This window comes from Acipenser ruthenus, chromosome 22 (genome assembly GCF_902713425.1).
Source record: "Acipenser ruthenus chromosome 22, fAciRut3.2 maternal haplotype, whole genome shotgun sequence".
Lineage (NCBI taxonomy): Eukaryota > Metazoa > Chordata > Actinopteri > Acipenseriformes > Acipenseridae > Acipenser > Acipenser ruthenus.
This window is the reverse complement of record NC_081210.1, coordinates 12,589,580-12,605,778: the sequence shown is the minus strand read 5'-3', so window position 1 is coordinate 12,605,778 and position 16,199 is coordinate 12,589,580. Positions and strand designations below refer to the sequence as shown.

At 40.8% G+C, this 16,199-nt stretch overlaps 1 protein-coding gene across 6 annotated transcripts in view; it reads right to left on the bottom strand.

Moving 5' to 3' along the window:
• LOC117431656 (myosin phosphatase Rho-interacting protein) overlaps positions 1-4,995 on the bottom strand; it is a 245,746-nt gene extending 240,751 nt beyond the window's left edge. For 2 of the 6 annotated variants that reach the window (XM_058995983.1, XM_034052858.3), the window contains exon 1: positions 4,066-4,995. In XM_058995983.1, coding sequence (XP_058851966.1) covers positions 4,066-4,185 — 120 coding nt within the window. In that variant the 5' untranslated portion in view covers positions 4,186-4,995. The remainder of the gene's footprint in view (positions 1-4,065) is intronic. The other 4 variants (XM_058995984.1, XM_058995985.1, XM_034052864.3 and 1 more) reach the window with 2 other exon arrangements.
• Positions 4,996-16,199: the final 11,204 nt, after the last annotated feature.

Below are 16,199 nucleotides of genomic sequence, written 5' to 3'. Positions count from 1 at the left end.
AACTCTTTGGATTCCCATGATGCACCGGTTTGACAGGGACAGAAGAAAAGGCAGAGTTGACTATCTTGTGTATATAGAAGATCTTTGATTGAGAGGAGCGGTAGTTCCTCACGCCAAGTTATCAGCGAGAACTGCCAGACTCTATACAGCAAGGATAGTTTACGTGTTTCCATGGTATTGGCGCAGCAAAAGTAAATCAGCCAAAAGCACCATTTCACTTTTAATTTGTAGTTCTCAACACTCTTTGGTGAAATGAAGAAGAAAAAGTAAATACCTGTCATACAGTAAGAGAAACAAGTCACCAAAGTAAGGTCAAAATGTCCTTCTCCTCCTCGTTCTTTTTCTTCTGTTTATCTGCAGCTTTTTGCAGACCCCAGGCACTTTTATCCATGCATATGTATATTACAGGACATCTGAGTTTAATGACAATTAACTTGGAAATATACTAGGGGACAGACTTATTGCGAAGTCTATATCATTGATATTAAATTATTTCTGTTTTAAAATGGAACATTTTCCTGCAAAAAAGAGTATTTTTATGTATATAATATAAATGTAAAAAAAGGCCTGGCATGTGTGGGATTTGACTGAAACTGTAACCTTCAGTTTGCAAGTGTGTTGTGTTAAACTGTCAGTGCTATTTTGAAAGATGAAGTCAGCAAGCTGAGAATTCTCAGGAGTTCGCTATTGTTTTACATTTTTTTGATTTTTCAAGTAATCATCATCATCATTCTGAGATTCTGCTCTTGATCTCTGAAACAATTGGGGCAACCTTGGCCAGCACCAAGCAAATAGGCACAACTGTAAAAGCGGTGGGGGTCAAGGTTGCCCTAATTGTTGCTGACCCGTAATGTCCTTGCCTGCAAGCTGAGGTCCTCCGACTCTGGCCTGCTTGTTATCCCCAAGCAAATGTGCACCACACTTGGAGAATGCTCGTTTAGCTTCATGGCTCTGACTCTTTGGAACTCTCTCCTAGCTTTGGTGCGTGATGCTCCCACCGTCACACACTTTAAATCAACTCTCAAGACCCACCTGTTCTCTCTTGCTTTCCATGCTCTTTAAGCCTGATATCTGCTATTAGCTGCTGTGTTGCTGCTACTATTTAATGTATTTGTTGTTTTTTTTTGTTTTAAATTTTTGTATTATGCATTTCTCTGTATTTAAAGTGTTATGGATTTTCTTGTTGTTACTGCATCTTGTAAAACTGCTTTGTGATGGTGGTCCACAATGAAAGGCGCTATATAAAATAGAAAGTGATTGATTGATTGATTGATACTAACTTGGCTTGTGTTTTTCAGGCACAATAAAAGCGGATCGAACTTGCATCAAAAATACAAGCCAAGCTAGAAGAAACCATTGGGGCAACCTTGGCCCCCATCGGTTTGTGCCTATTTGCTCAGTGCTGGCCAAGGTTGCCCCAATTGTTTCTTGAAACTTGGCTTGTGTTTTTGATATCTCCACTTTAAATGGCTGGGCACTTTTGATAACTTGTCATTTTTTTGACATTTCTAATGTGCTCTTGTTTTAAATAGTTACTACACACTTAAATTCCATTTTCACAGTAGCAGAATCTGTGAACTGGAAGTATGTAGAGAATTACAGCCCCACTCAGGCAAAAGCTCTTAGGCATGCAAATGTGTCTGGATAAGGTCATTTAGAGGACATATAATTTGTTATAGCACCTTGCCGCCTACTGATGCAACTGTCTGTGATGAATATAAATGCGATAGTAGACAGAGTTATTCAAAACCTTCCACAAGCATAAACTGACTCTGCAGTACTCCAGTCAATGGGTCGTCTTTTCAATAGCAAGACAGTAAAAGCACAAATGTGTCTATGGGGCTGGAAATAGCATGTCAAAGATTGTCAGACATTCTGTTTGACAGCTTGAGTCTATTTGTCACTGAACAGCAGAAATAATAAAACCAAGATGGACAGCATTATCCGTCTCCACAGTGCAACATATGTTTTGGTACTGTTTTCTGTGTACACACACACACACACACACACACACACACACACTAATAATTTATATTTATATATATATATATATATATATGCATAATATGTACAAGGGGCACGTGAAATCAAGATAACTACAATTTTATAAAAGGAGTCAACGGGAAATGATTATGCACAGTTGTCAGTGATTTGTTACTGTGCAGGCTATGCTAGAAATTGCTAGAAAATAAAGAAAACGTTCACCAAATAAACGTGTTTTAAATACTGTATATATACACTGTGTGGAAGATATACAGGCTAGGAGAAACTGTCAAGAGGCACATATTTTTACAGTGTATTTCCCATAATGATAAATGGTTGTTTGTTCAGTAACACCTGAACCTTATTCAGTGTCTGATCCCAGAGCCAAACAATACTTTTATTAACAACACAGCGGTACTATTCTACTGTAGTTAAACAAACAGGAGCTGCTGTTTATTCACAATCTGGATCTTACTAAAGACTAACCTGTGAGTTTAATAGTGGGTCATTCCATACCAACTCAACCAGAGCCGCTGCCCGACCGTCTAAGATTTGCTAGAAAAATTCACCTGTGGGTTTTCGGGCCTGTCGAGTTTAGAAATGCTAATAAATGTTTAACAAAATAACAAGTTCATAACCCCTCAGCTCCAAGCTAGTGCCACTGGAAGCACACCCTGTCACTTTTTACTCTAGATCTAACCCCAGACAATGCAAAATTGAAGAACAACGGCGGTTCGGTTAGGACTACCTGGTACGTTTGCCTCACCGAAGTGGCCATAAGCAATGCTTGAATGCAACTTCAAAAATCTGCCACAAACCCAAAATCTGGGGACACCAAAATGTTGCTTGATTCTTGTAGATCTCATCAACATCTATCCAAAAATATTTGTGTGTGATTTTTTGGAGCCCCCCAACAATGTGAGTTATTTCGGCCTGAACTTGTTAGAAATACCAAAAATTCTAATTTCAGAGGGGGTTAATGACCAGTAGGGGGGCTTGAAACCAAAAGTGTTTAAAAGAATTTGGAAGAGTGGTCCCTAAGGTTCTTACAGCAATACTAACATTTTAGGACCCGCATCCCCTGTGGGGTAAAGGATTGGGCCGAAGTTTGAATAAAACTCGTCACTTAACCCTTGTCTGGCAAGTTGCCAAAAGTGAGTTAGGTGCTCCTGGTATTTTTTCCTCGAAAGCCCTATTCATTACGAGTCGAACGAGGTGCTACGCATGATGGTAGCGTCTAAATTTAGCCCAGGGTGATTTTTCTGGTCAGGGTCACTTTTTCACTTTAGGTCGACCTTTGCCAGGTCTTACCTCAAAGGGCGAATTAAAGAAAAAAAGAAAAAAAATTGCATTTCTGAACTCAGCGGCCAAAAAACTCCCAGGTGAATTTTTCAAGCAAAATCTGAGACGGACGGGCAACAAAATGCCCCTTTCTGGTTGAGCTGGCGTCGAATGACCCACGTTCTACTGCTGCAATTACAATTCACAAGCAACTACACATGGACCTGTCTTCTAAACTATAGCATTGGCTGCGTGCACATATTATATCGAAGTTTATTTTCACAGTTCCAAGAGAAGCCCTAAGAAAAAACACCATAAGTGGGTTTGTTTTGTGCACAGTCATGTCACACCTGCAGGAATGCTGTCCTGCGGGCTACTCTAAAACTACTCGATAGAGTGGTCGTGATCAGGTTTTGATTATTAATATGTATTACAGTGTAATACATAGGAATGTTCCTGTAGATCAAAGCTAAGATGAATACAAGCCCCTACTCTTTATCATTGCTATCCCGTGTATGAGTTACAGCATATAGAAATGGAGTACAGCATCAAAGAAGTAAAATAAAAATCTTAGATTGGTATTAAACTAAAAAATGACGTACAGTACTGTGCATATATATATATATATATATATATATATATATATATATATATATATATATATATATATATATATATACACACACATACACACACACACACATATACATACATACAGACAGACATACATAGTTAAAGGGTGCGCAGAACGCAAGTTAAAAAAGGTTGTTTTATTTTATATATAAAACAACAAAAACGTACCTTATTTAAATCCTCGTCATTCAATAAATGTGACTCCCGTGGTTTAAAACAGTTCTGGCATTTGCTTTTGTTAAAAATATTGGCTTGGAATCTCCTGCAGGGGTTATCCTTAAACGACATCGCTGAACGGGTTAGAATTTCTCCCACAAATTAAATGAGTAATAAACGTCAAGCTCAGTTCAAATGAAACTTGGGGTGGATATTCTTTTGAACTGTTGTGTAAAGTATATCCCAACGGGAGTTCTATAGTATTACAACATGCCGTTTTCAGAATGAAGTCTCACTGTTTTCCAGAACTGAAGCATGAAACAAAATTGCAAATTTCACAGCACAGGAGATTACAAAAAAAAGGGGGGGTAACAAGGCACAAGTGTGAACGAGAGAAATAATTAAAAACGATTAATTGCGTGGTTCCATGTGTATTTGTTATATTATTAACTCTATTCTTGTAAACTTACACGGCGAGGAATACTTTTTTACCATTGCCATGAATATCTGAACCAAATGAAAATAGAATGTTGTTTATTAATAGCCAAATGTCATGCCGGCCAGTCCGGTGGTGAGAACTGTGCAAAAGTACAATTATCAGCCCGGGTTCCGCCCCCACACTGACAGTAATCCGCAGCTGTATTAATACAATCCCAGGTCCCCGGTGTCCGTGTCAGTTCAGGTCCAGTGGATCAGGAATTTTACAACAGATCTAGGTGCGTGCCAACTTCCCAAGCAACAGGAAAACCGAAAAAAAACGATGGCACAGGTCCGACTTCATCAGATTCCCAGGACCAAAGAGACTACGCGTTCCAAAAAGTGCATCTTTGCGTTTGAAGTCGCCAGAATTGTTTGTTGAGCTATTCCTTATGACTCCTCCAAAGCACAGCAAACTGCGGATTGCACCACACTGGGAACGTTGTAACTATCTATCTAGCTAGTAGCTGGAATAGCTCCATAGGGAATGGGAGGGAGGAGGTGACTGACATACACGTCACCAATGAGAAAATTAGAACCGTGGTGGTAACTAGGTAGATTTTAATATATCGGCCTATTAAAAAAATACATTAGGATGGGGCGGGGCTTCTGGTTTCAAGCTTGGTGGACAGCCCAACGTCTTGGAATAGCCCATTCGACGACTGAATAGCAGGGAGGTCATAAAAGTGTACGTGTATTTTATGTGTTTATCGGGCTCGTATGTTCACGTTTACTTTGCTATATCTTTTCTATATTAGTTAAATATAGTGTAAACTGGAGACAGATCTGCGTCACCTCATACATTTTTCTGACAATACACTGTATGTTTTGCCTTGGATGACATCCATTCATGGTACTGCCCACGAGTTTGGTATCATGAGATACTACAGGCCATTCTGCAGTGCAGAACTTTAAAATGACGAGTAGTGGTATGTTTAATGTCAAATAAACATTTGGTTGTTTAGCATTCATGAACTACCGGTGTAACTTATTTGCAGCCAGGAACAGCGTGCAGTGCAGTGTAGTTGTTTTTTGTTTTTTTTCCAAACACATAGTTTTGGCTACAGCCGGCGAGTTGTGCTGTGAAATTGTAAAATTCTCCTCATATGTTTCAGTGATGGTACAGAGCAGGGGGTGGCCAAACTTCCTGGCCCAACGAGCCGCATACCAAAGTTTCCATATGGTCGAGAACAAAATACACAAGAACAAGGGATAGAACATTGCCTACACAGTTTCTGTGTAATTTGAATTGTACTGTAAATCTACAGTATAAAACTTTAAATGTAACACTATGGTGTTTTCCCATTATTTCTGTTTATACTTCATGTACTACGTACTTTAAATAAAATATATTCAATACAATACAATAACTGACCTGATTTAACCAAAACCACATAAAAATACACGTTGTAAGGATTCTTTTTGACAAGCTCTTCCCTTGAAGATCTGAATGCTGGGTTTTTAAAAAAAAAAACGCGTTTTTTTTGTTTTTTTTTTATGGCTGCTGCGTGTATTAAATACTGTTGACAGCTTTTTGGATGACAAATGCGCTGTATTTATTTTGAAAGGGATTACAGTACCTGCTCCTGATGAGATGTAAGATATGTAAATATAATTAATTTTAGACCTGCAATATAACATTTAAACATGCATTCTCTAGTCTAGTGCCAACACTCCAATTTTATAAGATTCATTCATCTGAATAAGCACGTTTGCCACGAGCGACATTGCTTGCCATGCAAAACTCGCTTGAGTCGTTAAATCAGCTTTTTAACTGAACGCCGAAAGCAGCATCTGCCTTAAACCTGATCCTGGAGGATATTACTATTCACCACTATTAGATGAAAATGTTTTTTCGTGACTTTTGCGGTTTCTCGCCATGTACAGGCTACAGTGTACGATTTGTTGCAGATGAGACACAGGTTTACCGCTGTTTTCAGTGAATGCGAAGTCTTTCTCCCAGTCTGGTTTAAATAAAGCCTCATACTTTCATTTATTACTAAAAGTGGCCAGTGGATGTGTGAAATATTGCGAAAACTCAAACATTTTATACATTCCCTAGGCATTGCACAGAACCACTGGAAGCTGTTAGTGGTTGTGTTTAAGAGACTAAAACATCTAATACATTCACTAGGGATTGTATAGAATCACTGGTAGCCCATGCGTAGATACCTTTTTTTTTAAAATTTATCTTTATACATTCAATGAACATTTTACATGCATTTATAGTTTAAACTGCCTACCTATTTTTGGAATATTATGATTGTAGCTTTTTCTTTGCATTCCTATTCAATGGACATTTTACGTGCATCTATGGTTTATTACATTATGATTATGATTTCCATTACATGAGAGTAGATGTTAAAACTTCATGCTGATTTGAACTCGGCTCTCGCCAAGATAAGCACCAACTAAGACGTAGCTTTACAGTAAACTAGTGCGATCCATCTGTGTCTCTATCCATTTGTGTTTCCTTCCATATGATGATGTATATATCCTTCTGCCTGGTGTTGATGGCTGAAGTGTAATTTTGGCTCCAGAGATCATCTTATTTTTGCCTCCCTAGCGCATCAGCACACACAACGGCTGTGATGCTGGCTCCGGGGATCAACCACAGTGCAGTCTCCCCAGCGCATCAGCATGAGCTAAGTAGGGTACATCTCTGGGGTCTTCAAGTGGGCACCTTCCATCCTTGGTGTTTCGTCGACTAGCCCACGACACCTCAAGAGGGCTCGACGGTGATTCTGGCATCCCAGCATCACCCCCCTCTGTCCTCCACTCAACTCAGCCCAGCTTACATACCCGTATATCAGTGTTTCTTTCTTTCTATTGTGCTTGAGATCCCCAACCAGAATCTTTCTGTCTCAACCACAGCCAGTTGCTGCTCCTCTCTGCTGCTTCAGATAAGTTCTTCACTGTGCGACGCAACTCTTGGTCACTGAATCCGATGTCTCTGAGAAACAGGGTTGTAGAGTGTGTGTGAACAGGATGGCTTCAGTGAGAGGATGCGTGAGACGTCAGACCAGAAACACAGACTCAGCAAGTAGAGGGTGAGAGCTGAAACGCTACAGCGTTCAAAAGGTTTAAACAAAACAAACACCAAACAAACAAAAGGGCACGTTGGCCAAACAAATAAACAAATAAGTCACGTGCTGGTGAAAACCAGTACGCTTAGCAGTTGTTTATATTTGGCTTTCTCTCTCCTTGCTCACTCTCCCGTACTCTCCTCTGTACACTCCCCCCGAGGGTAGAGAGCTGCAGGTTTTTATATTCTGGCCGAGGGGTTAACTAACTGTTAATTAATTATCCTATTACCCTTCGGCCATAGTCTGCACAAGTTTAATAAGGATGCGTGACTGTCAGCTAGTTAAATAATCAGTAGCTGATCAGTCACGCATCCTCACAAGGTTTTAAAATACAAAAACAATAACAAATAAGCTGTGCTTCGCCGTAATATAAACATAAATCATAATATAAAATAAATAATAAACAAAGGGGCGGGACACTCCGCCACACATGCTCCCCTTGTGCACAGCACACATGGCCTTAAAAGGCCAACTCCCCCCTTAGTCCCCAAAGTCCCGGTTCACAGTCCTGGCCCAGGAACAGGGGCAGCAACGGACCAAAGGTAGCGGCCACGGTGGGAGGTCCTCCTCCCACCCCAACAGCTGTAGCGGCCAGGCTGACCGCACACAGGCCAGCTCCTCCAGCCAAAGCAATCTTGCGGCCGCCTGGTGACCTGTGGGGGTGGTCTCCTGACCTTCCCCCCCACTCTCTGTAGACGGCAACTCCCTCTTCTGGGGCTCCGGCCACTGAATTTCCTGCAGCGAGTGCTGCGGGGGAATGTGGTCTCCTGACCTCCCCCACCTTCTTCATGGCCGGCAGCTTCCCAGGCGAAGCGGAGCCGGCGACTACACCAGATGAAGCAGAGCCGGGGGTGACCCCAGGCGACGGCAGCAGCGGACCCTCGGGAGGCGACGGCAGCAGCGGACCCTCGGGAGGCGACGGCAGCAGTGGACCCTTGGGAGGCGAACTCGTGAGGGGAGCCCCTGGCCATGTACCCTGTAACTGGTGGCTCCACAGGCGATGAGGAGCAGCAGGCAACCCCAAAAACAATAACAAATAAGCGGCGCTTCGCCGTAATATAAACAAAAATCATAATATAAGAATAAATAATAAACAAAGGGGCGGGACACTCCGCCACAGTGTGCCACAAATCCTCGACAACCCACCTCCACTGGATAAACCTGGACTCTCCATCCTCGCTGTTCCGCTTCAGCGGCTAGTTGAGCATACTACAGTTTCTTCCTCTCATATGCCTCATCTACATCATCCTCCCATGGCACTGTTAACTCTACCAGGTGAACAAGGCGTGCAGATCCAGACCACAAGACTATCTGGTCGAAGGTAGGTGGTGGCAATCTCAGGTGGAAAAGTAAGCCATTGATCAACATCTGCCAGCATTTTCCAGTCTCTAGCAGCATCCAGTTGTCTTGGGCGAGGCTTGGTCTTAACACCTTTTCTTGGCCGTTGCTCTCCTGGGCAGAGGAATGTTGTCTTTTGTGTGTAATGTTTTGATGGAACTGGTGGCGACTTATTGGTCATGTTACGCTTGTCTTCCAATGCCAAGGCCAAACATCGCAGCACCTCGTCAAGTTGTTCCCCATATGTTTGTTCACTTTGTTTAATACGTAATTGAATACTACAGGTCTCTATGTTTCTTGTATTTTGCCTATATTCTGACTGTACTAGCTTATAAGACTTGTTTATCATTGGACTAAATTATGAGTGCACATGTTGTAATAAATACAGTACTGCAGCTTCTTTATTAATACAAATCTATTTTCGTTTTAATTGTGTTATTTTGTACGATTGTATACATTTCTCATACTGTCACTAACATGTGACAGTGACTGTTTTCAATTTCATACATTCACTAAACTGGCCAGTATACAATACAATCACTGGATTTCACACTTTCACTATAACATATTGTAAAAGATCAAGTGTCGGAGTACTGATTGACACTGGTTTCCCGCTCCCACCAACCGGCACAGACTCGTTATATTCTCAGGCAAGTATGTTTTATTTACAATATTTACACAAATAAACAGTTTCTACCATAGCCTAAGCCCTGTACGGGCCTCTGACTAACTCACTTCTTCGACCCTCTCTAAGCTACTTCAAGACTACTACAGGCCTCCAGGTGTTGGCCTGTGACAGATCCCACTGGAAGAGTCCAAGTCCACCGGAGCGAACCTCACTAGCCAGAGTAGACGTGTAGCCCGATGAGCAGTAAAGAGACTCCTTCTCCTGGAGTGAGTCAGTTGACACCGGTAAGCGCAGGACCAACTCCCTTTGCCAGAGTCGGTTCTGTACTGCAGGACAGGTTCCCTCTCCTGGAGTGATCCTGTAACGCAGGTAAGTAGGAACCGTGCTCCCTCTGCTAGGGTAATCCTGTAACACAGGTAAGTAGAAAACGTGCTCCCTCTGCTGGGGTAATCCTGTAACACAGGTAAGTAGAAAACGTGCTCCCTCTGCTGGGGCAATCCTGTAACACAGGTAAGTAGAAAACGTGCTCCCTCTGCTAGAGTGGTCCTGTAACACAGGTAAGCACAGGTTAGGTCCCCTCCTTAAGAAGGGTTCCAGGAACACAAATGAAGTGACCCCGGACGTCCAGAGACAGGAATACAGATGGCAATAAATTGTATCCAGACTGTGGGGAAGAACCCCGGCAGCCAAGTCCCGGTTGTCCACGGATGCAAGTTAAAAACAAACCAGAAACCACGTGTCCACCTGTCTTGTGCAAACTCTATGCAAAGTGTCTCTTACCAGTGTTCAAAATAAACAGCGTCTTATAAATCAAGTCTGACGACTCCTTTGTGTCTGATTTATTTTGCTGTCTCTGCCGTGTGTGAATAACCAACACACCTCCTGGTCCCGTGTTACAACACGTAAAAACAGACGCTGCTGTTGTGACGGCGCACAACTACACACCGCGGAACACCGCGGAATCCCTTAACAATCGATCACTGAGAAGTAACATAAACTTCAAAAACAAACGCTTCACAATTAATAATCCACCTTTAACAAAACAAAAGGCTACCTCACCACGAGGAAATACCGCACTTGCATTAACTGAATGCCAAACTACTTTTAAATACAAGCGTTCACTTTACCTTCCAATGTTCTACAGCACACTGAAGATTACAGGTTTCTTTCCACAGGACAATAAGGCAGAGTTCCCCACGATCACCCATTGCCCCGATTGTTCAGCCCTGCTTCCTTATAAACCCAGTAACCCCTCCCAATTAATTGGTACTCAGGATTCTGGGTTGTGTAGTTTCCCCCACAGTGTCGCCATTCCTTAAAGGCGACACTGCTCTTTCCTCACAATATATACTGTTACACAGTGGCTTCTTTCTTGAACAGTATTCTAGGACATAACATACTATGGGGTAGATACGTACTAAACTGTTGCGCCTGTCGTAATAGTCACAGACCCGTTCCAAACGAGTCGGAAGTCTAGGGTGAAATGTACTGTAGGAGGCTGTGTGGTCTGTGGTTTAAGAAAAGGGCTTGTAACCAGGAGGTCCCTGGTTCAAATCCCACCTCAACCACTGACTCGTGTGACCCTGAGCAAATCACTTAACCTCCTTGTGCTCTGTCTTTCGGGTGAGACGTAATTGTAAATGACTCTGCAGCTGATGCATAGTTCACACACCCTTGTCTCTGTAAGTCGCCTTGGATAAAGGCGTCTGCTAAATAAACAAATAATAATAATAATACTAAACAAGGGCAATGTTGTTTGCTACTTTTTAGGGAATGCTTTGCGGCAGCAGTTTCTTTGTGGTTCAGCCTTAGGTGAATATGTAATTATGGGCATTCCTGCATAAATTCGTGAAAATGAGGTGGAGGTGCTGGCAATTGTGACATTTACAAGTGCATCAATTTGTTAAGAACTTTTGAAAGCATGTTTTAAACAGTCGCAATTAGCAAACCTTTAAAAGGCACTATGAAAAACATTATCCCCTAGCCATGGCTGCTGTGATTGTAACAAGAACGAGACATTGTCTTCAGCAAGAACAAGTGATTTAGGATGAGAAGAGAAAGGGTATTTCATACCCGCATTACCCTCTTCGATTTAAATGAAGATCAAATTAAGCACCCTGCATTATCTTGCCTCTGGGTCCTTTCAGGGGACAGTGGCAGCTGTTGCTGGTATTTCCCAGTCTGCTTTTTCTTGTGCGTTGCCAGTTTTGCTCAATGCATTTTTTAGGCGAATGCCCAAATACATATTTTCCCCTAAAGCAGGGTGTACATACAAGTCTTGAAAACAAATTTCTATGACATTTCTGGTTTCCCCAACGTGTTGGGAGCAATAGACTGCACACATGTGCCGCTAACCCCTCCAGCTCATTCTGAACATCTGTATAGGAATAGGTTTGTAATTGTGCACAATTTAGCGCTGTACCCCTAATAAAAAAATGGGCAGTATACATTTGGCTTATAGAGAAATAAAAGATAAATAAAATTAATATTTTTTTTTCACTTAAACAGTTTTGGAAAATTAGCTGGAGCAAATTTTGTGGAGCAAATATTGCACTGGACCAAAAAGCTTTGAAAGTTGTCCTGTAAATGTTTCTCTACTTCATAACATTATAATGGATGCATTCAGAGCAGAACAGCACAACACTTGCAACTGGTCTGTTGTACTACTAATCAGATAATATGGAAACTCAACTGAATAAACAATTACTTGCTTTCAACAGCAGAGAATTTCTATTTAAAGACAGGTCTAATTTGCTTTCTGTATTCAGCTTGATGAATAAATCAGCTATCAAATAGGCTGAATACACAGAGTTCAGGTGTTACCCATAGTCCCACCAGTTACACAGAGATCTTGTTTGTGTGTGTCGTGACCTCGCACAGGAACTGCTACAGTAGCCTCATCGTGGATGGTGGTGAGGAGGTACACATCTTTTCTGTCAGCAGTTAACTACCAGCAGTTCCTCACAGCGCAGAGTGCTGGTTTCCTGTTGGGTCTTATTGCACCACAAGCCATTGTTTGTGATGTGTGCAGGGCCCTAAACAGAGGGATCCCTGTGTAGAAATCATCTACATACAAATGGTAGTCAATAAGATGGGAAAAACAAGATCCCTCACAATTTTGTCAATGATCTGCAAGCAAAGGGGGCAGGCAGGCGGATGAACCTGAGTACCCAGTGGAACTCTCAGAGTTTGTACATTTTAATCCCATGACGGACACGCTTCATGAATGTACTGCTTAAAGAGAATCTTCCCCCTGAACAGCAGGAAGGACGCGTCCACAGATATATTTTGACCAGATGTATATATCTCTTCAGATGTGTGCTTCAGGTGGTCTAGAAGTGTCTGTAATTTGAAGAGCCTGTGAAACTGAGGATGGTTAGCGGGAGAGTTTAGCATTGTCATTGTAATGTTAAAACCTTGACATTAACTGGTACACCCCGCTCCTGTGCGTATTTTGTATTTGTGTTGTATTATTATTACTTAAATGTATTGTTTAGTGTTTTAAAACACAATGTTTGTGTGCTATTGTTGTGTTACAGCATATATGGGGTTAAAATCCCCCATCCAGCTAAAACTTGTGTGTAACACGGCCATCTCCCAAATTAAGTAATTACTAATTGGGAGATGGCCACATATATAAAAGCAAAGTAGCTGCTCCTAGAGGGTTGATGAGAGTCGGAGTTTGGAGAAAGGCGACAGCGACAGTAAGATCTTTAAAATAACAATTGCACTCGTGCTGGCTTTAACCAGCATGATACTAGTTTGTTGCTTTATTATACCTGTTTGTTTAGTATCATGTTTCTGTTTTGTTCAAACCTTTTATTTAAATAAACATGCACATCAGCGCTTCATACCCGTAGTACTGAGTTTGCATATATCCTGGTCTGACGTCACCACCAAGTCATCCGTGTAGCACAGATGTCGGGGGAAAAAAAATCCTGAAATGTTTTCAGGGGGATGGGGAGAGAAGAAAAAAAATAAACCAATAAGTACTAATCAAAATCTTTTTTTTCTAATTTAGAACAGAAACAAGCAGATGAAATAAATAATTATAAATAAAAGTTTGTCAATTATACAAAGTAAAACTTTTTCTTTTCTTTTTTTGAGAAATTCTGGGCAGTAGACAAATGAAATGAGATCCAACATAAAATGATAAAATAAGAAAAAAGATGTTATACAGAGTGTTTTTCCTTCTTCAAATAAACACTTGACAACCAGGATGCAAGAAAATGCTATAGAGTGTGTTTATTATTTACAACAAAAGAAAAATAAACAAAACAAAATCTAACCCAATATCAGGCCCTATCTAAACAGATCATTTCCTTAACTAATGACAAGGCAGGCTAAGTCTGTTACCTCGTCTCCAAAACCAAATACCTTTTCCAATCTTTCGTTGCCGACTTTCTCAGTAATAATAATCCTTTTCCTCCCCTCCTCCCCTGCTCCCCTGCTCCCCTGCTCCCCTGCTCCCCAGCCAAAACTCCTACCATCACCCTTCAACCAAACACTCCCAAACACAGACATTTTAAATGGTAACCAATTACATTGTTAAGCAATTGAATAATTAATGTGAACTGGAGCCATCCCTGACTCTAGTAGCTTCTCCATGGTCCTAATGCCCCCATGTATTGTCTTTTCACATTTTGTTCATTTTCTTTATAATCCCTCACAAGAGATTACCAGACATGACCAAGTCTGCGATACTATGGTAAACCAAATTATCTAGAGATATCTCAAATTAATTCATTGAGCTCCGTGCAACTTTTCTTCAACTATTTAAACATATCTCTAAATAATTTTAAGATATCTAAAGCTCAATTTAAAGATATCTGAAAATGATTTCATAAGAACATAAGAACATAAGAAAGTTTACAAACGAGAGAAGGCCATTCAGCCCATCTTGCTCGTTTGGTTGTTAGTAGCTTATTGATCCCAGAATCTCATCAAGCAGCTTCTTGAAGGATCCCAGGGTGTCAGCTTCAACAACATTACTGGGGAGTTGGTTCCAGACCCACACAATTCTCTGTGTAAAAAAGTGCCTCCTATTTTCTGTTCTGAATGCCCCTTTATCTAATCTCCATTTGTGACCCCTGGTCCTTGTTTCTTTTTTCAGGTGAAAGAAGTCCCCTGGGTTGACATTGTCTACACCTTTTAGGATTTTGAATGTTTGAATCAGATCGCCGCGTAGTCTACTTTGTTCAAGACTGAATAGATTCAATTATTTTAGCCTGTCTGCATACAACATGCCTTTTAAACCCGGGATAATTCTGGTTGCTCTTCTTTGCACTCTTTCTAGAGCAGCAATATCCTTTTTGTAATGAGGTGACCAGAAATGAACACAATATTCTAGGTGAGGTCTTACTAATGCATTGTAAAGTTTTAACATTACTTCCCTTGATTTAAATTCAGCACTTCTCACAATATATCTGAGCATCTTCTTGGCCTTTTTTATAGCTTCTCCACATTGTCTAGATGAAGACATTTCTGAGTCAACATAAACTCCTAGGTCTTTTTCATAGATCCCTTCTTCAATTTCAGTATTTCCCATATGATAGTTATATTGCACATTTTTATTGCCTGCGTGCAATACTTTCCACTTTTCTCTATGAAATGTCATTTGCCATGTGTCTGCCCAGTTCTGAATGCTGTCTAGATCATTTTGAATGACTTTTGCTGCTGCAACAGTGTTTGCCACTCCTCCTATTTTTGTGTCGTCTGCAAATTTAACAAGTTTGCTTACTATACCAGAATCGAAATCATTAATGTAGATTAGGAATAGGAAAGGACCTAATACTGATCCCTGTGGTACACCACTGGTTACCTCGCTCCATTTTGAGGTTTCTCCTCTAATCAGTACTTTCTGTTTTCTACATGTTAACCACTCCCTAATCCATGTGCATGCATTTCCTTGAATCCCTACTGCGTTCAGTTTGAGAATTAATCTTTTATGTGGGACTTTGTCAAAAGCTTTCTGGAAATCTAAATAAATCATGTCATATGCTTTGCAGTTATCCATTTTCAATGTTGCATTCTCAAAAAAGTCAAGTAGGTTAGTTAGACACGATCTCCCTTTCCTAAAACCATGCTGGCTGTCTCCCAGGATATTGTTACCATATAGGTAATTTTCCATTTTGGATCTTATTATAGTTTCCATAAGTTTACATATAATAGAAGTCAGGCTTATTGGTCTGTAGTTACCTGGTTCGGTTTTGTTTCCCTTTTTGTGGATCGGTATTAAGTTTGATATTTTCCAGTCTGTCGGTACAACCCCTGTGTCAAGAGACTGTTGCATGATCTTGGTTAGCGGTTTGTAAATAACTTCTTTTCATTTCTTTGAGTACTATTGGGAGGATCTCATCTGGCCCAGGGGATTTGTTTATTTTAAGAGCTCCTAGTCCCTTTAACACTTCTGCCTCTGTTATGCTAAAGTTATTTAAAATTGGATAGGAACAGGTCGACATGTCGGGCATGTTGTCCGTGTCCTCCTTTGTAAAAACCTGTGAAAAGTAATCATTTAATATATTTGCTATGATTTTGCCATTTGTGTCTCTTAGACATTTAACCTCCTCTTTGAATGTTCTCTTGCTGTTATAATATTGGAAAAATATTTTGGAATT